The sequence below is a fragment of the Cotesia typhae genome, unplaced genomic scaffold, assembly GCF_013202065.1.
Source record: "Cotesia typhae breed Kobodo isofemale line unplaced genomic scaffold, CoteBio_Ctyphae contig_44, whole genome shotgun sequence".
Classification (NCBI taxonomy): domain Eukaryota; kingdom Metazoa; phylum Arthropoda; class Insecta; order Hymenoptera; family Braconidae; genus Cotesia; species Cotesia typhae.
In genome coordinates, this window is record NW_027423753.1 from 1472982 (window position 1) to 1498155 (window position 25174).

General features: G+C 28.8%; 4 protein-coding genes and 1 long non-coding RNA gene across 6 annotated transcripts in view; 2 read left to right on the forward strand and 3 right to left on the reverse strand.

Annotated features, from left to right (window-relative positions):
- Positions 1–2077, forward strand: Noi (splicing factor 3a subunit 3 noi). Its single transcript, XM_074244735.1, has 2 exons — positions 1–300; positions 639–2077. Exons 1-2 carry the CDS (start codon positions 88–90, stop codon positions 1926–1928), a joined length of 1503 nt encoding a protein of 500 aa, XP_074100836.1. The 5' UTR covers positions 1–87; the 3' UTR covers positions 1929–2077.
- On the reverse strand, positions 2002–10891 carry Scaf (inactive serine protease scarface). Its single transcript, XM_074244734.1, has 9 exons — positions 10651–10891; positions 9462–10002; positions 9188–9358; positions 6736–7003; positions 6414–6619; positions 5772–6179; positions 3811–3965; positions 3368–3657; positions 2002–3085 (listed from the first exon to the last, which is right to left on the reverse strand). Exons 2-9 carry the CDS (start codon positions 9987–9989, stop codon positions 2160–2162), a joined length of 2952 nt encoding a protein of 983 aa, XP_074100835.1. The 5' UTR covers positions 9990–10002; positions 10651–10891; the 3' UTR covers positions 2002–2159.
- LOC141528596 (uncharacterized) overlaps positions 3899–25174 on the forward strand; it is a 26439-nt gene continuing 5163 nt past the window's right edge. Inside the window, exons 1-2 of one of the 2 annotated variants that reach the window (XR_012479404.1) lie at positions 3899–4038; positions 9118–9354. This is a non-coding gene — a long non-coding RNA (uncharacterized LOC141528596). Of the gene's footprint in view, positions 4039–6504; positions 6637–9117; positions 9355–25174 lie in introns of those variants that run through there. The other variant, XR_012479405.1, reaches the window with a different exon arrangement.
- L(3)87df (cytochrome c oxidase assembly factor COX20 lethal (3) 87Df) lies at positions 22626–23416 on the reverse strand. The gene is made up of 2 exons (XM_074244827.1): positions 23341–23416; positions 22626–23100 (listed from the first exon to the last, which is right to left on the reverse strand). Exon 2 carries the CDS (start codon positions 23079–23081, stop codon positions 22713–22715), a length of 369 nt encoding a protein of 122 aa, XP_074100928.1. The 5' UTR covers positions 23082–23100; positions 23341–23416; the 3' UTR covers positions 22626–22712.
- Fabp (fatty acid binding protein) overlaps positions 24022–25174 on the reverse strand; it is a 4070-nt gene continuing 2917 nt past the window's right edge. Inside the window, exon 4 of the mRNA XM_074244647.1 lies at positions 24022–24274. Within this exon, the coding sequence (XP_074100748.1) occupies positions 24221–24274 (54 nt within the window). The 3' untranslated portion in view covers positions 24022–24220. The remainder of the gene's footprint in view (positions 24275–25174) is intronic.

Genomic DNA, 25174 nt, shown 5'->3' on the forward strand with positions numbered 1-25174 from the left:
AAATAACCTTTAAATCTGCAGGCTGTGTTTAGTTTATCAGCAAGAGTAGTGTATTTATAAACAAACAATTAATATTTACATTTAAAAATGGAGACATTGCTGGAGCAACAGCGTCGTTATCATGAGGAACGCGAACGCCTGATGGATGCGATGGTGAAGGAGCTGCTTCATAAAAAGCCAGGACACCGGGACAATGTTAATTCAGAGCACAGATTAAAAATGTTGCTCCAACAATATATGGAGTGTGCTATGCAATTGCAGGATTTGTACGAGGATAAGGATGGTCAACGTAAAGAAGAAGTAAATATATTTATTTATTTTATTATTTCATCAATAATTATTTTTATTTTATTGTAATAGTAATAAATAGCTACGATGCTGAAATTGAGAGACATTTGATAATTTTAAGAATTTTTTTTGACAAAAAAATTATAGCAAGAAAATTTTAATTAAAAATTTTATTTTTAGAACCTCTGAAAAATTATAAATAATTTTTTGTGCCTAGTTTATTTTTCAAGACAAATCAAAAAATTGTCAAGTGTCTGAAATTTTTGTTCTAGGCAAATAATTTTTCTTATTTTTAATAAATAGCCTTAAAATTAATTTTTAATATAATTAAAAATTTATTTTACTTTCAGGTTCAAGCTCTGTCAGGTCCAAATGAATTCTCCGAGTTTTACAACCGTCTAAAATCAATAAAAGACTTTTACCGACGCCACCCGAACGAGATCAGCGTTCCAATGTCAATAGAATTCGAAGAGCTGGCAAAAATGCGGGAGAATCCTACAGAAGAGCTCGCTAACTGGATAGAATTCACCGACGAAGAAGGCTACGGAAAATACCTAGATCTCCACGAGTGCTACGAAAAGTACATCAACTTAAAAGGTATCGAAAAAATTGACTACATCACGTACTTATCAACGTTTGACCACTTGTTCGACATCCCCCGGGAGCGTAAAAACGCGGACTACCGTCGTTACTTGGACGCTCTGCTGACTTACCTTTCAGACTACATAGAGCGTATCAAGCCTCTGCATAACTTGAACAATGACCTGGAGGAGGCGAGAAAGGAATTCGAGGTCCAGTGGGAACAAAACACATTTCCAGGCTGGCCGAAAGAAACTGGCAGTGCGTTGACCAACGTAGGCGCTCATTTAGATCTTTCAGCATTTTCTTCCTGGGAAGAACTGGCCTCTCTGGGGCTGGATCGTCTCAAGTCAGCGCTGATGGCTTTGGGGCTGAAGTGCGGAGGTACTTTAGAGGAACGCGCTCAGAGATTGTTCAGCACAAAAGGCGAGGCTTCGTTGGACCCGAATTTGTTGGCGAAGAGCAAAAATAAAAAAGCGGGCAAAGGAAAAGACGTGGTCAAGCAGAAGGAAGTCGCTTCTTTGGAGGCTCAGGTCTATCGCTTGGCTGAGATAGTCTCAACTCAGCGAGTGGCTACCAAGGAAAACGTCCAGCGAAAGCAGGCGAGAACTGAAGGAGAGCGCGGAGACTCCGATGCCGAAGCCAGTGCTTCTGAGTCCGAAGAAGAAGACGACAATGAAGTTCCGTACAATCCTAAAAATTTGCCTCTAGGGTGGGACGGAAAGCCCATTCCCTACTGGCTGTACAAATTACACGGACTGAACATCAGCTACAACTGCGAGATCTGCGGTAACTTCACTTACAAAGGTCCCAAGGCTTTTCAGAGGCACTTTGCTGAATGGAGACATGCTCACGGCATGAGGTGTCTCGGTATCCCCAACACTGCTCACTTCGCTAACGTTACTCAAATCGAGGACGCTCTTGCTCTCTGGGAGAAGCTCAAGGCTCAGAAACAGGCTGAACGGTGGCAGCCAGAGCAAGAAGAGGAATTTGAAGATTCACTTGGTAATGTTGTGAATAGAAAAACCTATGAAGATTTAAAACGTCAGGGTCTTTTATAATTATATATACATTGGATTTAAAATTGATCACAGTTATATTAAACTTTTAATAAAATACATTAATGAAAATAAGTTTAAATAATTGTAATATAAGTATATTAGCTTTTAGTTTACAAAAAAAAATGTTAATCTATACATTTACAACCTAATTAATTAATTAATTATTTATTATAAAATTATATTATAATTATTCTTATGTTAATAAATTTGAAAATTAAATTCAGTCAGCCCTTAATTGGGAGGTAGGTATTGATTGTCGTAGGGTGGTAAATTACTCTTCTGACAATCGCATTGTTGATTGGTGTTGCTTCCGTAGTTGTAAGGTTGGCTTTGTTTTGGATGTTGGTACCCAGAGGGTGCGAAAGGTCGCGGTTCTTGGGCAGGTACGAAAGGTAACTGGGCTGGCTTGTAAGGTTTTGGCTGTTGAGGTCGTGGGTATTGTTCTGATTGTTGGGCTGGAGCGTAGGGTTCGGGGTTCTGAGGTTGTTCGTAAGATTGTTCAGGTTGTTGAGGCGCGTAAGGTTCAGGGTTTGGAGGCTGTTCGTAAGATCGTTCAGGTTGTTGAGGAGTGTAAGGTTTAGGTTGTTCGTAAGATTGTTGAGGTATTTCTGGACCATAGGACTCAGGTGTCTGAGGTTGTTCATAAGATTGCTGAGGTTGGGAGGGTGAGTAAGGTTTAGGTTGCTCGTAGGGTTGTTGGGGTTGTTGAGATTGTTCGTAGGGTTTCTGAGGCTCGTAAAGCTGTTGAGGCTGTTGAGGAGCGTATGGTTCGGGTTTCTGGGGTTGTTCATAAGATTGCTGAGGCTGAGATGGAGTGTAAGGCTTAACTTGAGGTTCTGCGGGCACAGGTTTTTCCAACATGTATTTCACCCATGGAACATCAATCAAACCAAAAGTAGCCACTTGATTTGTTGGTAAACAGCCAGTGTCTTGATTGTAGACTCCTACGAGTTCGTAGGTTCCGTCTTCGCGCTCACAAGCCAGTGGACCGCCGATGTCTACTTGACACATGTTGTTTCTTTGTTGGTGCGCTTTCACACAGACCAATGAGTCGTCAAGTTCAATTTGGTTTTCAGCGTTTGATACACGTTGCCGGCATTGGTTTTCTTCTATTGCGTCTACTTCGATTGAGTGCATTATTGCTCCCGCTAAGTGAACTGAAAGTAAATTATTCCAAGTTTAATTTTATTATTCAATGAAGAAATAAATTAATTTTATTATTTACTGAAGAAATACATTTATTTTGTGAAATAAGCTAGTAAATTTATTTTTATATTTTTTTGCGCTATTTTGATAAAAAATTAAATAAAAATTTAAATTTTATATTTCTTGGCGCCATTTTGATAAAAAAATTAAAGTTTTACATTTTTTCGTGCCATTTTGATAAAAAATAAAAAAAAAATATAAATCCATAAAAATAATAACAAAAATAAAATTACCTTGCAAAATGTGTTTACCCCATCCGGTAGAGATACATTTAGCCCCGGGGCGAACATAAGACTGCTGAACATCCTCCTGCAAGCAAATAGGTCCGACATGTTGGTCGAGATGGATGTCGTGCTCGAGATAAAGGAACGCAACGTCGTGGGCAGCGCTGCCGGGTAAGTACCCAGGATGTGTCACAATAGCCTTAACTTTGACAATCTCGAACGGCAAAGGTTCTTCGTGTTTCAATTCGTAGCCTAATTTCCATTCTCCGGCTTTGACAGCAATATCGTGCGCTTGGTATCTGGAATAATCAATGTTACGTAAGTCCGGTTGTTCTTTTTCTAGAAAATGTCTTAATAAAAGAGAAGTGCGGTATAAATTAATGTATTAACGGGATGCTCTGAATTACGGGCACCAGTACTTATTCTTCTGATATAACATTATATATACATACCCATCGAAACAACGAGCCGCTGTGAGAACGGCATTCGGCGCCACAAATGCTCCCGAACAAAGGAGTTTCTTTTCCGGAGTGTAAAGTATCATTGCTTCCCATGGTATTTCACCGAATCCAACCTCTTCTTCTTTCAAATTGCTTGGTCGTTGTACCTTAACACATTGAATTACCAATTACTCATTGTCAGTATTATAATCTAATCACAATCACTAATCACATCTAAAGGTATCTATAGACACTTGACATAACCTAATTATGCTATTAATCATGATGAAACAAAGTATTATTTAGAATTTCAAGACAAAGCTTGTCAAAATTAATTTTTATATGATTTTAAATGATAATATTAAAGTTAGCCGACATTTTTAATTTCTTAATTTTTTTTCATTTATTAAATTATATTTTATATAATATTTTAGGTAAAAAATATTTTTAAAAAATTGGACTTATAGTTTTTAAATTTTTTCACAAGTTAGAATTTTTTTTTTTTTTGTAATAATTTTTCAATAAAAAAAAAAGTTCTAAAAATTATGAAAATAAATTCAGCAGATATTTAATAATTGTTTTAATAAATAAAATATGACAAAAAAAATTTTTTTTTTAATAATTTTTCAAAACAAATTTGTAAAAAAAAATTGTTTTTTAAAAATTCTATTTTTAATTTTTAAAAATTTCTCTGTCAATTTTTTTTTGCCATAATTTACTTGTTACAAAAATTCTTATAATGATTAAATATCTGCTAAATTAATTTTCATAAAAAAATTCTAATAATTTATTAATGTTGGCTAATTATATTTTCATGATATAAATCAAAAGAATTAAAAAAAAATTTTTTTTTTGTTTCAACATTATTAATAACTTATAAAAATAATTATAATTATGCAATAGCAAAAATCAACAATTGTTTGTGTTCAGGCTTATGTAAAGATCTTACAATTGTTATTTAAAAAAAAAAAATAATTATACATGTAATTGTTTGCTAATCAAGCCTGTTATTTAATTCGATTCTGGTATCGTTTGATGATTTAATCCGCTCAATTACGATTACATAATTATAATTATGATAAATATCAGATCTATCTTATCCTTATAAATTTTATTTTTGATCCACTTTTTTTTATTCTATTGTCCTTTAATTATATAAAAAATAAAAACTGAAAGTTATTACTTAATATTGAGTTAAAACTCGTGTTTTAAGATATATTTCAGGTATGAAAATATTTTCATTCATCGGAATGTTTCACTGATCTTAAAGTATAATTACTACATGGTATAAAATATTCAAAAACTCTTAAAATTCCCAATCGTAAAATTATTTATTAAATAGCATTAACTCTAAAACTTATTTTTCATCTTGATTACTTCCTTGTTTCAAAATAACTTGTTATTATAAATTTTTAAGTATAATAACTAATAAAAATGTTAATTTATTTCGTCGGATATTTTTTTTATAAAAGTTAATTATAAAAATTTATTTATTCTTATCAAAAGACGTCTTTCCGTAAATCCATTAAAACTATAAATAAAAACTAATCAAACTTATCTTGACAATTGTAAAAATTAAACTTAAATCCAATTACTCCTAGGACTTAAAAATACCTCAATTACACTAGTCTAATTCAATAAAAAAATCCTTAATAATTGCAAAAAAATAATTAAAAAAAAAAAAAAAAAAATTATCTAAATAAATTTCGTCATAAAAAAATCTTTATTACCAAAAATAAATTTTATTAATTAGTATTAATAATAACCTTGTAATCTATGAAAAACCTTCAAGTAATCTGAAGGATTTAGTCGTAAAAAATCTTTATTAACAAAATAAATTTCATTAATAATAATAATAATCATAAAAAAATGTTGAAAGTGTAAAATGTTGAATTAACTAATTTCCATGATAAAACAATTTTCTAAAGAACCGAGGCAGAGGTAGAGGTAGATTAATGGCATTGACCACTTACTGAGTTTTTAACACCGCAAGATCCGGCTGGTCGAGGTTGAACAACAACGGGGTTTGCGTTACTGGGTGATTCTACGAAATTGTTCTTATTGAAAGGTTTTGGGTAGGTCGGATAGTTGGGTACATTCGGGCGGATGATTGGCTGTTGGTTGATATTTTGAGGAATGGCGTTTGGAGCAGGAGCCTGGACGTTTTTGGTTGGAGTTCTTCCTTTGACTGGTGAAGAAGGAGCTGGACGCTTGACGCCAATCGGGGAGGTGGGAATTTGCCTGGGGTCGTTCAAGGGGAACCCTTGGTCGTCGAATCCTCCGGAGTAGTTGGCTGGCAAGTTGCCCGTAGGCCACGGGTCAACGTAGTTTGGGTCTCTGCAGCATTTTCCAATTTCTCCGTTGTTTGGGTTCTTGCAGTCCTGGATAAAAATTCAACAGGTTATGGTTATGGTTATGATCATCAAGTATAATCGGGTGATTTATCACTCTTAATTTATGCTAACTACTGGAGATATTACCAGCTGTGGGCGGGAGTCTTTAGATTTAAGTGTAAATTTAATAGAAGAAATCGACAAGGTGATATAATATTCAAATGAAATATTTATGAGTAGGGTAATTATTAGAAAGTAAATATAAATAATTATTTAACTTACACTCAAAGGTACACGGCGGATGAGTTGCTCTTCAGTTAAAGCCAAAGGCGAGGGATTCATCATACCGTCCATACCACAGAATTCTTCTTTGACGCAAACCAATGCTGCTGCGCAACCCAATTGAACGTGAGTTGGAACTGGTTCTGGTTTTCTTTCAACTGGTGGAGCTGGTGGTCTTGGAGTTACTCTTGTTGTTGGCTTTGGAGCTAGTAAAAAAAAAAAAGTAATAATAATAACAATCTATAATCTACTTCAGGATCAATTAAAAAATAATTTTTGAACAAAATTTTAAATTATTGTGGAATTAAAATGAAATACTAACTCGTTGAAAATTTAGTATAATCTGGAATTGGATCGTTAGGGTTCGGACTTGGATCGGGAGGCAAGTATCCATTGATAGCGTCACCATTGATTGGCTTCACGGGTTTCTGGTATTTTTGGTCGAAAAGTCCTCCAGTGAAGCCATCAGATCCGGCATTGGAATTTTCATTGACATTGATTGACTGTAAACCGTCACTACCTGCTGAGACTTGGTCGTAATTGCGCGACATAGTACAGCAGACTTCGCGACTTATGTCGCATTTTTGGTTCTGCAATTAATATTTTAAAATAATTTAAACTCATTAATTTAATTAAGCAAATCAACTTCTCAATCTTCGACATTTACTGACAAAAATTTAATTTTCTTTTGCATATTAATATAATTTATCAAAAATTAACAAAAAAAAATTTAATTAAAGCTCTATCCTCCATAAATCAAGTTGATCTCGACAAAATAAATTAAAAACAATTGATTTGAATAATTTATTTATTTAGAATTTATTGAGCAAATTTAAAAGTTCAAGGCACCTTGTGTTGACTTTAAAGTTATTTAATTCACGCGTATACACTTATTTATTTATTTATTTATTTAAATATATTAGTACTCGGATATTCGTATACTCGTTTATCATAAATAACTGCGTAATTTAGTCCATAGTGCGGGTGATTTTTATTTTTATTTATATTTTTTATGTCAGAAAAGATATTACAGATACAGCGGTGACATAACATCACTTTCGCCGATCTATCACACTTGCACGAGAGGGAAATATATACTTATAAACATAAATAACAAATAAGAAGAAGCAAGTAATCAGGACCTATAAAAACCCGATGTATAGGTGTGTAAAGTGTCGTACGATGTATTCCCGCAACAAACTCTCTTCAATTTCAATTTAAATTTGAATTTCAATTCATCTGTCTTCTCTTCATATTATATATCTTCCCCTTGCAATTTTTCTCCGATCGATTATACTATAATTCACTTTGTAAAGAAGTGTCAATTGTACTTATCGTTATATCATGCAGTGAGCTTTGTCAAATAAATGCAAGTCACTTATTATCATTTTTTTTTTTTAATTTTATGTCATTTGTCCGGGTGAAAATTTTTTATTATTATTAAAAATAATAATTATTATTATTATTTAATGATTAATAAAAGTCGGACATAGGAAGCGATAAATAATAAAGAAGATAATTAATATTATTGATGAGTTGACGAGAGTGTGCTGGAATGGTCTTAATACTTTAAATTAAAAACTTTCAAAATTGGGAAATCCCGGCCTTGGATTTAAAAACTCACAATTACAGCCATAGAAAATATAAATAATAAAAAAAAAAATAAAATAAAAAAGAAATCGTTGTCGGGATTAAATTATAGAGATTAGAAGAGTCAATCTCATATAAGTGAAGACGGACTGTACTTTTATAGACAGATTAAGTAAAACGGCCTTTTAAGCCAAACGTTGTACATTAATCGAATGAATAAGTTTATCTAGGCTGTACTGATGATAGAACTCGAGTGATTAATAAACCTGGGGATCCCGATTAAATTCCTGTTATTAAATTATTAAAGTAATTATGCTCAGTAGATGGATGGATCGATGAAAAATTGTTGGACTGGTTATTAAGTAAATAAATAATATTTTATGGACACATCGATCGTCTGTTATCCAGTGAAATTTTAAACTGGGTATTAAACCGTGTGAAAGTTTAATGCCCACCCTCGTTACGCGGGGCATTCGATTGTGCAATACGTTTATAACTTTTTAAATTATCTGATATTAAGTGATGATCTAATGGGTGATTTTTATGTTTATTTTTAACATTCCGGGTTATTATTTATTAATTATTAAATTTTTTAACAAGATATTTTAATGCGTAAAAATTTTCTCCTGTTAAAAAATTTTTTACTTAATAAATATTCATTTAAATAAAAATAAATTTAAGTGTGATATTTATTACTATACACAATTATGACATTAGTTATTTGAAAGGTATTTTTTTTCATCACATAAAAATCAAACCTAGTAATTTCTTTAACGAGCCATAAAAATAAAAAGTTTACCCAAAGACATACTTGACATTGAAAAAAAGAGAAAAAAAAATTAAATTACAAAATAGCTATAAAAAGTTAAATAAAAGTAAAACTTATATCTGTTGAGATATAATCCGTCAAATCAAAAGCTGCTTCTCCAAAGATTTATAGTCTCAGAAAATAATTACATATATTACTGTAAATTATAAATTATAAATAAAACTGATTGTTTACGACACCAGTAATTATGATTAACGATTACGTGATTCTATAAATTAAAAGGAATAAATAAAAGTTAAATAATAATTTGCAGCCTTTATATCATAATATTCTTTATGCTTTCAGTGAACCCGCGGAAGTGAAGGAGCTATTAATTACACCAAAAAATAAAATAATAATCATCAGATTAACTTACGTCTGAACGAACTTGGGAGAGTCCTTGCACGTTTGAGCTGACGCGCCCGTTGTTACAGAGGTGATGGGGAACACAGATCTGACCCTCGCCGCTGCAGGTCACTTCAAATCCGTTGGAGCTTTGCTGGTCCAGGAAGACGTTGTTTTTCGACGCCGTGGATACGTGGGGTAACTAATTAAAAATTTATTTATTTTTCAAAATTTTTTTTTTCAAATTTTTTTTGGAAATATTTATTTTCTTCTCTATAAAAATGAAAATAAAAACAAAAATTTACCTGGATGTCGTGAGACGGAACGTGGCCGGCTGCTGCATGAGCATAAGCACTAACTTGGGAGTTTCCGTTCAAAAATGGATTTGCTTTGAAGTGAGCATTTGCACTAGCACCGGCTTGAGCGTGAGTGTTAGCGTTAGCATTAACGTGAGCGTGAGCGTTGGCATGAGCGCTTGATCCGTGACCCTCGAAGGGGCTGTTGGGGCCCATCCACCACTTTTCAGAGTTTCCAGCCCCGTGGCCGGACTTCTCCTCGGTCTGTTGGTCCAGGAACTGAAACTGGTCGGCATTCTGTTGCTCGTATCCTTGGGAAAATGAATTGGCTGACGAAAATGCATTTGCGTTGCTCGAGGAGCCCACGTACGCGTTTGAGGAAGCTCCGGCTGATGCTGAAGCTGAAGAACTCGCGGAAGCTTGGCCAAACGAGTTCTTCTGCAGCCGTTGCCCGTAGCCGTCATCAGAAATCTTCGAGTACGGGCTCGCGGTTACGCTGACGAGCGCCAAACAAAGTAGGAACATTCTTCGTTTCATTTTTCGGAGTTTCCTTTGAAGAAATTTAAATTTACATTAATTTTTTAATTAAATTTATGATGAAATTTTTTGTAGAATTTAATCATTTTTTTAGAGTTCAATTTTTGAAGAAATTTTAATTTTTCTTTTAAAATTTATTAAAAAATTATTTTTTACAAGTAAAATAAAATTTTTAATACTTTAAAGAGTATTCCATAAAAAATCCACTAAAAATTTTTTTTTTTTGCAAAACTTTTAAAAATCACACCAACAAAAAACTTGAAATAAATTTTTCAAAAAAAAATTTCATCATAAAAAAAAATGAAAAAAATCCCGTTGGCAAAAAACTATCATTCAAACTCCCAAAACAAACCAATCAACATCGGAATTAATTAATATCAACAAACAAAAAAAAAAAAACAAAAATAAAAGTGTAATCACAAACAGGTCTCTAGCCACATAAGTACAAGCAGTACACCTTCAACTTGAACGTGACTACAATCACTCGTTACATCAGTCTAGACATAAAAAGACTATATAATAAATAATATATATTATATATTCTTCACATCATTACATATCACACACTGTCACTCAGCTTGTTCACTGGCCAATAATAAAATCAGATCCGAAAGAAGAAAAAAAAAAAAAAAATTAAAACTGTGATCAGATCTCTACTCACCTGACGTGTTTCCCTTAAAATCGGAACCACGTACTTGATTCTTAGAGAGAGTTCGTTTGACTGGCGACTCCTCCACATTGCGGGTTCTCTTATACCATAATCCTCCTCTTGATGCGTTGATCTCCCCACCTCCAACCTCGAAAAGATTTCATGGCATCTTTTACTTAGACCGTCGCCAGATCGGATAATCGAATCGAATTTTATCGAATCACGTATGTGTATTTGTATAAAGCTAAAGATGTTACATACGCACAACATTCTCAATTCGAAACTGTCCTTCGCTCGATCTTGGATTCTATTTAATTATAGAAGCTAGAGGAGGAAAAAAATAGTAAACGATTCTATCCATACACGGTGTCTCCTATCTTCTATTCCACATTTAATACATTATTTAAATCAAAATAACATCGATTGCTTAAATAAAATAAAAGTGTCTACTCTCTACTTTGATCGAATAAGTTTGCCTTCGATTTTTACCGCTTGCTTCACTTCTGAGGTTTTATTTAATTAATAATTAATTTTTCCAGTGAACATCTCTTCTCTAGTTTAGCATTCTCATTAGTCATTTATGGGATTAAATAATATAAATATATATTCCTGAGAGTTAAAACGCAACCTTGAGTACAACCTGGTCCAACCTGGACCTGGAGACTTGTAACCATAACATCAATAAATGTAAGACTGAATATATTAACGACAATCTAATTATCATTGACTTTTATTTAGTTTAAAAGTATAAACATATTAAAAATATACGCGTTTATATTTTTGTGTATAGGAATGCATGCTGGTAATTTTTATGTAATTATTCATGTGCCCCAAAAACACGCATTTTATTATTGAAATTAATTTAGGAATTTACTTTTCGAAATTCTTACACCCAATTACACGACTATTTTAATATTTTAATAATTACCGTCTGCTTATTTATATTACTTAATCGCGATTCGTGTGATTAAGATTTTAAAATACGGGTTTTATTGTTTTGTAGATTTTACCCTTGAATTTTTTTCATTTGCTTCTAGTGTAATTATATTTTTTGCGAGTACGAGTTTTTTCGGCAAATTTTTGTTAGATTGAGGCGACGGTGTTGAAAGAATTTTTTATTTTAATTTTTGTTTTTTGAGTTAATGATTTATTAAGTATTGGTAATAGCAGTGACGCGATTCGAGAAAAAATTTATTTATGCTGGAAATAGAGTTTTGGGTTTAAGTGACCAGAGGGAATTTCTTCTTTTTGGTACGGGCTTCTTGGAAGGTTTTTTGTGCCGAAAGTTGTAAATTTTGTCGGTATTCAGTCGTTGGAAATTTTTTAGAATTTTAAATTAGAAATTACAGTATTAAAGGGATATTTTTTGATTTGTATTTGAAAAAAAAAAATTTTAAAGAATTAGAGAATTTTTTATCACAAAAAAAAGTTAAAAGGATTTTTCTTTATTGACAAAAACAACAAAAGAAGTCAAAGTCTGTTAAGTTTGATAGTTATCAATTAGGAAATTATTTTACATAGATATAATTGTACTTTTTATCAATTATGATCTTCATACTTATTATTCTTGAAAAAAAAAATTGTGAAATATGTTTTGTTTTTATTTTTACTAATTTTTTGAAAAATATTCTACTTAAAATCATTAAAATTATTTTTTTTAATTTTGAGTAAAAATATATAAAAAAATTGATCTAATTTCAAACAATTTTTCTCAAAAACTAGATCTCAAAATTCTTCCTATTAATAAAAAAAAAAAAAAAAAAAAAAAAAAAAAACTTCCTAAATCCTAAAACATATAATTAAAACAATTTTGATAAACAAGCTATAAAAAAAATTTTTTAAGACCCCGAAAGAAAGCGGATCTGGGGCCATAAAACTCTAATTTGCAAACTCGTAAAAATCCTCACACTGAAAAAGCTAGTAAAGAAAAAATAAAAAAAATAAAAACAATCCTCATACGTATTGCGGAAATCTCAGGCTTCGACTATTTACAAGTTTTAACAAAAAACGGTCACGCAATCAGTGAAGAAATCTCATCCGGAACTAGCCAGTCAAGGGTTTAACAAACATCCATAAAGAACAATGATGCGGTGTTCGCGTTCCGATGACTCCATTCCATCCACTCCAAATGCAATGTGTACTGCAATGTTATATAGTGTAATATAACACTACAATTTACAATTAAAGGAGTCAAGGACACCCCGGTTGAGGATTCATACTAAATAAACGCATACTCTATATGTAATAATATCCGATCGAAGATTCTCGTCGAGGTCCAGCCGAACAATGGATCCGTTTGCTCAACAATTATTTTCATATTCATACTCTTGATTTTTATTTAAAAAAATTTTTCTTTTACAATCAAACAAACCATAAAGGATCAATTATCGCGAAGCGAGCGTGCCGGCGACAATTGATTTATGTTTAAATAATTATTCTTCTTCTTCTTCTTCTTCTTCTTATTCATTTAAATTAATGTTACGTGTGTAATAAATGAAACCGCAGTCTAGGTGAGTTCACCAATGCAGATCGGGAATCGAGTGTTATATTAGCATCTTATCTCCTTAGATGTAACAATTAGATCCGCGTGACGCAATCGCCGTAATAATGTCTCCCACACTGGGACTTAAATCAAAAGTTTAAAAAAAGGTAACCGATGTAATGAAATAAAAATAATTAAACGCTTTTGTTCATCTCGAGCTCGTGATGTTGATGCTCGAAGAATTTTAGAGTGTGGGCCGACAAAAACCTTGGCGGGCTTACCCACGTACCTCTTACATTTCTTCGCTTCATATTATGCTATTTTGCGGTGACTCTTTACCAATAGTGATTCACTCTTTAATCAATGACGTCGACGCAATGTCATCGAGATGACATGCGGGATTTACTAATTGTTAATTTATATTTATAAATATATATGTATTAAGTACTAATGTGGATGCCCGGTGGATATAAATCATATCGATGCAATCGATGACTAGTTCTCGCCTCAATCCCGAGTTTCAACCATTCAATTGAAGCTGTGTAGGAATAATATGTGAATAGAATCAAAAGATTCTCGAGAAGTTTATTTTGTTGTTTTGTTCGACAATATCTGTGTCAATTATTGTTGAGATCTTGTGCTAGCTATTGGATGTTACTTTTTTTTTTCTTTTTATTTTAATGCAAGGACGAGAAAAGATCCGCATTGAAGATTTTTTTATTACTTGTTTTATTTCTTGGTTGTATGGAGGAATTTTTGGTGGAATGTTTTAGATTTATAGAAAAAATGTATCTTTTTTTTTTTTTTTTTTTTTTTTTTTTTTAAAGGAAGAATTTAATAATTGTTCTTTATTTAGAGAATTTTTATTTTTAAAATTAATGTTTTATTTTTTATTTACGAATGAATCAATTTTAAAAATCAGTTACTATTTTTTGCTGAGATGAAAAATTAATTTCATTCATTTAAAAGCACTTAATTATTTTTTTTATCGATTTTAAAATTATGACAAAGCTTAAAAATATTTTTTTTACAAAAATTTTAATCTAAAAAAATTTTTAAAAATGTTTTGATTTAAATTTAATAAATAAAATTGATTAAATGTGAAACATATTAAAAAACAATTTTTTATGCAAATTAACAATCAAGATTTTCTTCATAAAATGATCCATCATTAATTATCAAGCAGGCATCACTTTGACAGGATAAGAAACACCTAAACTGAAATAAACAAGCCAATAATCAATTTTATACAAGCAATAAAACTAAATTTCAATTGTAAAATAATTTACTCATAAAACGGAAGTTTTTTAAAAACCCATTAAATAAAAACAGTCCATAAACATTAAAAAAAATTGTAGCCAACATTAAGGATAATTTGATTTTATTTTAGCAAAAATTTTCAGGGAATTAGTTATCATTTTTTGCTATAAGATAAAAATCAGGAAATTCCAAGATGTTTATTTATTTAAAAAAAAAAAAAAACATTTAAACTATCTAATCAAAAACGATAAAACAAACAAAGAATACATTAATAAAAGCCATATAAATTTTTAGCATAGATTACGTAAAGCTTTTCTAGCCATAAAACCAGCAAACAAAGCCCAAAAATTCGAGTTATACTGGGACGCGGTGTTAATCGTCTGTATAAAATAAAAATAAGTGCACCGCACCCAAAACTCTTGGTACTCTCTTCTTATAAACACAGAATCCTTCATCGTTACTTTCTCCGCAAATTCCGATACTCCATTTCGTGTTTGTCATATTACATACACACAATAAACAACAGGTAAGCTACGGGCAATTTTCCCATCCGGAGCCCGTTCCTTGCCTCAGAAATAAACAACCAAATTAATATTAAAAAAACTCGCTCTCTTACTCCGCCCTTCAACCATTATCCTCCACTTTTCCACGTGTTTGCAAAACAAAAACAAAAACAAAACGATTGCCTTACTTAACTCTTCAATAAAAATTAAACTCGACTCGCTGAAGTAGTAAAAAGCTCCAGATTTCATTCTAAAATCAAAATTGGTTATTTCTTCATATTATTTCCTTTTATTCAATATTTTTATTATTGTAGATATAATAGTTATTATCTCTTGTTATGGTCATTTAATTTCTCCCAATTAATTTTTTTTTTATCAATACATTAAATGTTAACAATAATTTTGAATTTTGTAAAAAAAAAATTTATCTTACTTAAAAAATTTCGTAAATAAATGACCAACTATTATAATTTTTATTTTTTTGAACGAAATTTCTATTTTATTTTATTGATATATTTTTTTTTGGAAAAATAAATAAAAAAATGAACAATAAAAAAAAAAGTTGATTATTACAATTTTAATAAATTTTACAAATTTTTTAGAAAATTGTGATTTTTAACTTTTTTTTTTAATTGTTCGTTTTTTTATGTACTTATCAAGAAAAAAAAAAAAAATAGAAATTTTGTCCAAAAACATGAAAGCCAAAATTTTTTCCGACTTTTGAAGGCAAAAAACCTATCAAAATCTTTATTTCTTTCTTCCACGCAATTTTTTATTAAAAATGGGCCATAAAAACAAGCAAAAAAAATTTTTATTATTTCTTCTTATAAAAATTGATAGAAAAAAATTTTTTTAACAATTTTATTGAATAAAATTTCATTTTATAAAAAAAAGAATTAAGATCTTATAATTCAAGAGAAAATTTGACTAAAAATATTTTAATCAAAGGATTTAGATCCTTGTAGATCCTCGAAACGTCGCACAAAATTACAATAAAAGATATAAAAGTCGGATAAGACCAATATTTATTCAGCAAAAATCTCACCTCATAATCAATTAGTAAAAATTCAGTACAATAACAAAAATAATAAAAATAATAATAATAAAGTAAAAAAATGTTACTTTACCTTTCACCTACTTGAGTCTAGCCTTGACGCAATGCTAATCCCATCAAAAATTTTAATTGATTATTTGTCAAAATAAATATTAAAATAGTAATAAGTATAATGAATAATTTAATTAATTATCTTCATTAAAAGAAAGTAACAAATATTTATGATCGTAAATTAGATGTTGTGGCCTTATAAGCGTCCTCGAACAACCTTGTCGAGACGAGTGTATTATATTAACAAGTAAAGAACCGAAGTATAAGTATAGTAAGAAGAAAATAAAAGAGAAGATAACCTGTAGCCTGCACATACACGGGCACCAGGTACAATGCACGCCAATAGCAATCATACGTGTACGGATATGTACTTAATACTTTAAATAAATATCCATTTTTAAATTAACGTATGAAAATTACTCGAGCAAATACACAAACACTCGATTTATTATTGAGTCATCCGCAACTGCAGCTTCTGATATACGCTGTGTTTAATGTTTATCTGATCTTATTACACAATATTCAATTTTTATTTTTATTTTTTATTATTATACCCACTTTGTTTGTTTGTGTACAAACAATGAGGCTTTACAACTGTACGAAGATCTTCATACTCAAGTACATTTAGCTACATGAGTTGACAAGGAAAATCCTCCAGCCCGCAATTCTTTATCTTCTTTATAGTTAATTGAGTTGTTTATCCAGATAAAATCTCTAGCAAAAAATGGTTAGCTAATTTTTTAATGAATATTTATTTTAAATACTCAGATTCTTCACTTTTATTTATTTCATTATATTTTTTATATCTCGTAAAAATTTCATAATTTTTAAAAATTAATTCATTTATTTTTTAAATCTTTAATTTTTCTTCCAAGAAATTAATTAAAAAATTTGACAATTTTTTACAAGTCGGGTCAACCCCATTTTAGGCCATAACAGGTGAAAAATTGACATTTTCAAATTTTTTTTTTTAATTTTTTGCCTTTAAAAGTTGGAAAAAATTTTGACCCATGTTTTTGGATAAAATTTCTATTTTTTTTTTTTTTTTTTTATTCATTTATTTTGCCAAAAAAAATATATCAATAAAATCAAATAGAAATTTCGCTCAAAAAAATGAAAATTAAATTAAATATTCACCAAGAATGTTTTTTTATAATTTTAAAACTTCAACATTGATTTTTTGCAGTCCTTATGCACATGTATAATTTAAATTTTTAAAAGCTCTCATTATCCCGTCACTCGATCAATATTTAGTAGTTTTTTTATTTCATCTTTGTATTAACATTTAAAATAATCGTTTGCTATAAATTAAAACTTACAGATCTAACAATTTATTACGATCCGATAATAATAATAAATAAAAAAATATGTATTTACGGATTTATGTGATTGATACTCACGTTAGTAATTTTTTATTAGCATTATAATTATCGAATCAGAATGAAAACCGGGAATTTCCGTGCTTATTACGAGCGACGACGACCACAATTTTATCGGACCGGAGATCATTGGTAGAATCCGGATACACTGAAGGTGGGCTTCTTTCGTTATATTATATTAATAACATTCATATTCAGTATTCAGTCACATGCCAGGTTCCCGATCTATTCCGTTCGAATCCGCAATGACGTCCTTATGACGCATTTCATTTTATTGGACTTAGTTATTCACAGTTCTCCAAAAAAATTCATTCCCCAAATATTTTATTTTATTTCTTCTGCTATGTTAAGTATGTGAGGCTAAAAAACTTTATTGCTCTTGCTCCAGCTCGACCTTTATTATTTATGTTATTAACATCATTATCACACTTATTATCTACTAAAATTGATGTTCGTTAAATATTTTAAACAGTAATTAAATTCTTATTTTTTCGATCTTTTATATGAATATTTATATTTTGTTTTATTATCAATCATAACATCAAAAATTGATACAAGTTTTTTGTAATACTAATTTTTGGTAATTAAAAACTTGGAAAAAAAATTTAATTTTGATAAATCATAAATATATTAACAATTAATTCTATTTTAATCAATCTTTAGTTTTATTGGTTTTTTTTTTTTTTTTTTTTTTAATTGCACTGTACTTTCTTAACTATTGACTTTTTTAAAGATATAAGCTCATCCCGATGTTACACTCATCAAGAGCTTTCATTTGAGTACCCACATGGATTTTTGATATATTATATCAATAATATATATTATATAAGATTATAAAAAATTATTTAAAAAAATGTAAACAAAATAATGTTTTGATTTAAATTTAATATTAACATTTTTTATAAACAAACTAAACTAATCAAATGAGAAACATATTAAAAATTAATTTTTTATTCAAATTACCAATCAAAATTTTCTTCATAAAATGATCCATCATTAATTATCAAGCAAACATCACTTTGACAGGATAATAAACACCTAAATTGAAATAAAAACTCCAATAATCAATTTTATATAAGTAAAGACAATAAATTTCAATTGTAAAATAATTTACTTAAAAAATGTAAGTTTTTTAAAAACCCATAAAATTGAAAGATGATAATTCAGTTAATTCATACATGATGAAATAATTGTTGATACTTAAGGTTACGATGATGGTAATGGTAATGGTAATGGGTAAGGGCGTAATGAAATAATGGAAAGAATTCCGGGGCCATGGGAGATATTGTAAGAATGAAATATGATGTTCACTTTGGCGTTACATTATTACTTAGGTTGCAACATTTTTATTTATAAATGTATAAATTATTGAGTGTGATGTGTAAGAGCGCGTGTGCGTGAGATACGTCAGCCGGCTACGCGAATAATCGCCCTATGCTAGTGTTATGTACATTGTGTATTGTGAATTTTATTTTATTTAGTCAGTGTCGGTGTGGTTTTTAGTCTCTGCTGTGTCAGAGACGCAGATTACCAGATTATTATGCTCAGATGCCCTTGTTCACCTCTTTGCTCGCTTATCCGATACTTTTAAACATCACCCGCTTTGAATTATGCGCGGGCGTATTTCCATTTTATTTTATTATCTCTGCATCCATTTTATCCATTTTGTCCATGTTGTTGTTGTTGTTGTTCTTCAAATAACGTATCAAATTATTTTTAGTTCGGGACCGTATAAGTCTTCAGAGGCTGCTGCAGCCCATAATTTTAGATTTTAGTTTATCGTTTAATTGTTTTTCTTTTCTCTAATTTATCGCCAATCCAAGTGGACTCGTTTTTATGGATTTTTATCATTCTTTCATTTATTCTCGCATTTATTATTCAGACTTTGTTATTATTTCAAATTTATTCTAAAAACTTAAAAAAAAAATCTAAGTAACAAAATTTTATTTAAAATTAATTTTTTGATAAATAGCACTGTCATTTTTTACAAAATAATCTTTGATTAAATTAAAAGAAAAAATTTAATTTATTTTTAGTCAAAGAAGAAATTATCAATTTTTATTTAATTTTATTGAAATTAAAAAAAATTTTTTTAACAATCAATAAATCTAAAAAGGAAAAAAATTAAATTAATTTTTGATAAAAAAAGAAATGCACTTAAGAAAAATTTTTCGATTGTTTTTTTAAAAATAATAATTTAAAAATATTGAATAAAATCAATAAAATAAATAATTGTAACGAAAAATCATAAGTTTAAAAGTCAAGGAACAGAATCTTTAATATAAATAATAAATGATTAAATAATAATCGCTAATAAATAAAATAAAAATAATCTTTATTTATAAATTGTTTGCAAAAGCGACACAAGGCATTGACAGATAATTTTTAATACCTCTTACCATCAATATTAATCCTGCTTTCTAAACATTACCAATTACCGATTAGGGATTGCATGATTACGATTTAATAAACAATTATTTTTTTCATTAAAAAAAAAAGTACACTAATTACTGGGTAAGTGACCGAAAAAACTGAGAGTAAGAGCGTTAGATTGATTATTGAAAAGGTTCGCGGCATAATTATAATTTGGCGGTTAATGAATGCTCGAGAGTGTGTGTGTTTTAAAGGTGAACCCATTAAATTTAACGTGTACCTTCGGAGGCTCCTCAATGTCGCTCCTCAATTGCTTGTTACGCGAGAGCGTTGTCTGAAAATTTCTCTCCGGATACTGGGACTTTCACCTGAGTCTGGAGTAGACCCAATACAAGCTCCTGGTCGCTCGCCCTCGTCGTTAAGATCCACTTGAGGTGTCAGATTTTATTTATTTTTTATTTTTAAATCGCTTTTAATTACCAGCTAACTTACCTTCTTTTTTTCTAATCCATTTTCGATCTAGCCTCATGATTAGTTTTGACTATTGATTGATTGCTTTTTTTATAGGTTATCATTTTTTACTCGAAATCAATTATACATTTTTTTATTTAATCAATCATTTTTTTTCTGGCGGTCAAAAAATTATTTAATAATTTTTTTTTTTTGTCAATTAAATATTTATAAAAAATTTTTTATAAATAAATTAATTAATTTTTTTTTCTTTGTTAATTTAAAAATATTTAAAACAATCGATTATTTCTTTTAATTTTTGATAAAATTCAGAAAATTAAAATTTTTTACACAACATTAAATAAATAAAATAATAAATTCAAATTTTTTACAAAAAAATCAATTAATTACAATTTTTTTTTGCTAATTTAAAAATTTTTTAAATATTTTTAACTAAAAAGAAATTATTTAAAACAATCGGCCCTTTCTCTAAATTTAAAATAATTTTTTGCACAACACAAAATTTTATTACAAGCCATAAATTAAAAAAATTTACAACATGAAATAATAACCCATAAATAATGAATAACAAATTAAACCGCGCCATGATCTTCATAGCAAAATAATTTGTTTACACCAAGTACAATTAAATAAATTCTTCGACTTAATAATTTCTCAATTATTAGTTAATTCTATTGAGAAAGGTTGTTAAAAATAAATTTAATGTACTATCTCCTGAGTAAGAGAAGAGATGATTACATTATAAAAGTGCCTCTTCTAGCTGTATAGACTGAAGAAGTTGTAGAGTGTATCGGGCCGACAGTAGATAATCCAAAGGGCACCAATTAGCATAATGGTAATGAAAATGAAAACTATAAACAAAATTCGTGTGAAATGTGTTGGATCGGATAAATATTAATTTTGTGTGAAGACCGGGTAGATTTTTCCATAAATTCAATCGCTTTTTTACATTTATTTGATATTTGTTTGCTCAAGGCGATTAGAGTAATGAAAGACTGAGAGATTTCGTGTTATTGTGTGATGTATGATGTCTTACTGAGAAATTATAAGATAATATAATATGTAGGCAAAGAGCAATCTCTTTGGGATGTGCTGAGTGAATGGAGCATCTCTTTTTCTCTTAATTTGATGAGATGACGCTTCAGCAGACGTTCAGGATACGATCGAAGATGAGTTATTCTCGGTTATATTAGTACAGATGTTTATGGCTTTTCTGATTCAGACTCCGGAGACCAGTTGGTATGTCGAGTGTGGAAATGTTAAACTTGAAGTCCCTGTTCAAGGTTGGCCGCAATAAAAGGAGCTCTTCTAAATTTAGACTTGTCCGTTTACGTTGTCCACGTAACCACGCTCGTGCCTGTACAGGCATTTTATTTCATTGTGATCGTGAGTGGGATCCTGTACAGGTACGAAGATATTATATTATGTGGAAGTTAAATTGATGGTAATAATAATAATGGTGAAATTTGTCGAGGAAGGGCGACCGGTCTCCATTCAAAAAATATTTTTTTTTCTTCCTTGCTGGAAATTTTATAAATTAACAGACTTTTTGGTCTTTTTGATTACTATCACAGATTATTTTTTTTGTTTATTAATTTTAAGCTTTTCGACTCATTAATTATTGTTTTTTTTTTTTTTTTTTTTTTTTTTTTTTTGGTGAGGAAATTTATCGGGTTGTCAGTATGCTAAGTTGGTATTTTTTAGTTCGAAAGAAGGATAGAGTTAATGAGGCTAAAAGCTTCTGGTTTTTTTTTGTAAAAGAAAACTGATAAGTTTTTAAATTCGCTTAATTATTTCAGATTTGAATTAATTACTTGTTAAATTTTTTATTTTTTAAAAATTATTTTTTTTTAGTTAATATTGTTTCTGGAAAAAAAAAATACTTGTTAATTTATTTTTTTATGCTGTTCGAACAAAATATTATGATAATAAAATTAACTGATAATTGTTAGATTTTTATGACAAAAATTTCATATTTAAAAATTTTTTATATAATCTTAGAAATTATTAAATTTATATTGATTTAAAAATCATAAATGATTAGAAAAATTTACACTTTTTACAATGAACTAAAATATTATTGATACACTGTATTTAAAAAAAATACAGTTCAATTTAACAAAAGTCATGATTTAATAAAGCAAAATTTTATTTATTTATTTTAGTTGCTAGTTATTATAAATTCACACTTAGAATATTTTTTCACAATATAATTTGTTATAAAAATCATAAAAATTATCTCAAAATAAAAAATATTTATTAATAATTTCAAAATACACAATATTTACTGAAACAATTTACAATAAACTCCAAATTTATATTTCAATTTGATCAGCATAATAAAAATTGATTTTTCTAATTTAATTTTAAAATAATTATTATGATTGATCTGAAAAAAAAAATATCAAGACCACTTACTGTCAAACTGAGCATATATTTTACAAAACAGTCCTATGTACATGTATTTTTTTACAAACCCGGAATTAAATAATAAATTACTCCTACTTAATGTGAGTCTTCGCGAGTTCTTCTATTTGTTTAATCTTAACTTCCCGGTCTTCGCCCTCGAGGTCCATAGAATCTTTCATATAAACTCTGAGCTGCTTAACCATCATGTCATCCTTGGCAAATCGATACCGACAGACTGAGAAATATACCAGGGTGACTCCAAAAGTCGAGCCTATGGCCACGTGAGAAGCCAGAGGCGTTCTGCTGGTGAACATAAACGTCAGAATTCCACACCCGAACCCGCTGTAAATTCCGTACAACCAACTGCTCCGAAAGCATGGGATTTTCGCAACATCTCTGCCGAATATTATTAGATTCTTCTTGTTAGTTGTCACAGTTGCAGTGTCTGTTGCTTCTTCCATTTTTTTATTTATTTATTTCCTGAGAAATTTATAAAAATTAAATCAGCTGACATTTGAAAATTTTTAGAATGTTTTTTATTATAAATAATTAAAAGGAAAAATTTGACATGTAGAAAATTTTTTAAATTTCAAGTGCAATTTTTACTTTTAATTTTTTATTGATTAAAAGAATAAAAATTTTTAAATGCCTGCTAATTTTAGGATGATAAAAAATTCATTTTTTTAAATTTAGTTTTTATAAGTTTGTAAATTTACTTACCAGGCAATTTATTTACAGACTAGTGATTGCACAGGTTAGAACAATTGTTATTGTTCAACATAACCTAATATTTAAAAATGGCGCGGAATATTTGAAACTGAAATTGAGAGACATGTGATAATTTAAATGAAAATAAAGTTAGCTGATATTTCAAAATTTTTTATTGAAAAAATTTCAATTAAATAATTAAAAAAAAAAACTTTACTCAATAATTTTATTCTTAAAAAATAAAATACTATTGTTTTACAAACTTTATTCAATGATAACTTTATTTAATTAAATATAATTTATATATCTATATGCAGTGAAAAAAATTTTTTTTAGTTTATTAAATTATTTTATTGGAGTACAGAATAAAATGTTATTAAACAAAAAAAACAGATTGAATAGAGATTTTTAAAAGCGCTTCAAAACTTTTAATGTAAATGAAAGAAAAATTTTATTAAAAATTTAATCTTTAGACGCTCTAAAAAATTGTTAATGCAATTTTTTAATAATAATTTTCTAAATCTAATTTATTTTTAAAGAAAAAATAAAAAATTGTCAATTATCTGATTATTGACTAACTACTTAATGCTAACATAGATGAATAAATATTATCATTTATTTTTGTTTAATTGAAAATTATTTTAAAAGGATTAGAATGAAATTTTTATAATAAATATGAAGAATAAAAAAAAATTTAATTAATTTCAGATATTTATTGAATACAAAGTACTTTATATACCGAAAAATTCATTATTTATAATTTGAATCGTAAATTTTCATAATTATATTAGAAAAAATAATAATAATAATGATAATAGCAGAAAAGTAGAAAAAATGATAAATTGATAGTGGATCCACTTGGTGCAATAGCTTCTCAAATAAAATTAGCTTCTTATGCTTGAAGTTTGTAGACACGAGTACAGACGATGTCGTCTACTTTCATGATCTGAAAAAAATAAAACAAACATTACTATAAGCAATTTTGTTTTTAATAAAAAAAATAGCAATTGATATAAAAAAAAAAATAGTAATAAATTTTATGTAAACTCGCTAGTCTCATGTTCATTATTTTTATATCAAGTAGATTGATATAAATCTCACGCGATATTCTACAAATTTTTTTTCAATGCAATATAATACTTCTCAAATATATTTTTTTTGTTAAAATTACCGCCTGAAAAATATAACACACAAAATTTCTCTTCCTAATCTAATCTTTTTTTACTACACTAATTAGAGCTTAACAGCTTGACGCTAAAATAAAATGATAAGAAAAATTTAATCAAAAATTTTATCACAAAAAATACTTAAAGTATAATTAAATTACAAAAAAAAATGGTAATTATTTACAAGTGGGGTCTCCACTATTTTAATTTTCATTTTTTTTAATAAAATTTCTATTTGAATTTATCTATACATTTTTTTTTTGAAAAATGCATAAAAAAATTAATTTAAAAAAAAAAAAAATTGATTATCACAATTTTACAAATTTTCAAAAAAAAATAAAATAGAAATTTTATCCAAAAATATAAGAGCCAAAATTTAAAAAAATTTTTCAAGGCAAAAAAGCTATCGAAATCTTAATTTTTTTTTTATCATAAATATGAAAAAAAAAAATGTTAATTTTTTACCTCGAAAAATCGGGTGGACCCCACTTGTGCATAATTACCACAAAAATTCCAGACCGCTGGTCTGTGGGTAAGATGGACAATTTAAATTTCAAGGGTACTTGGAATAGAACCCAAGTTTAAAATTAGCGAGTATTGAGCTTGTATAATAAAAGTATTGAGTCCTTAAAATAAACATTAAGTGAATAATTGAATCATGGTGACTAATTCGCTCAATC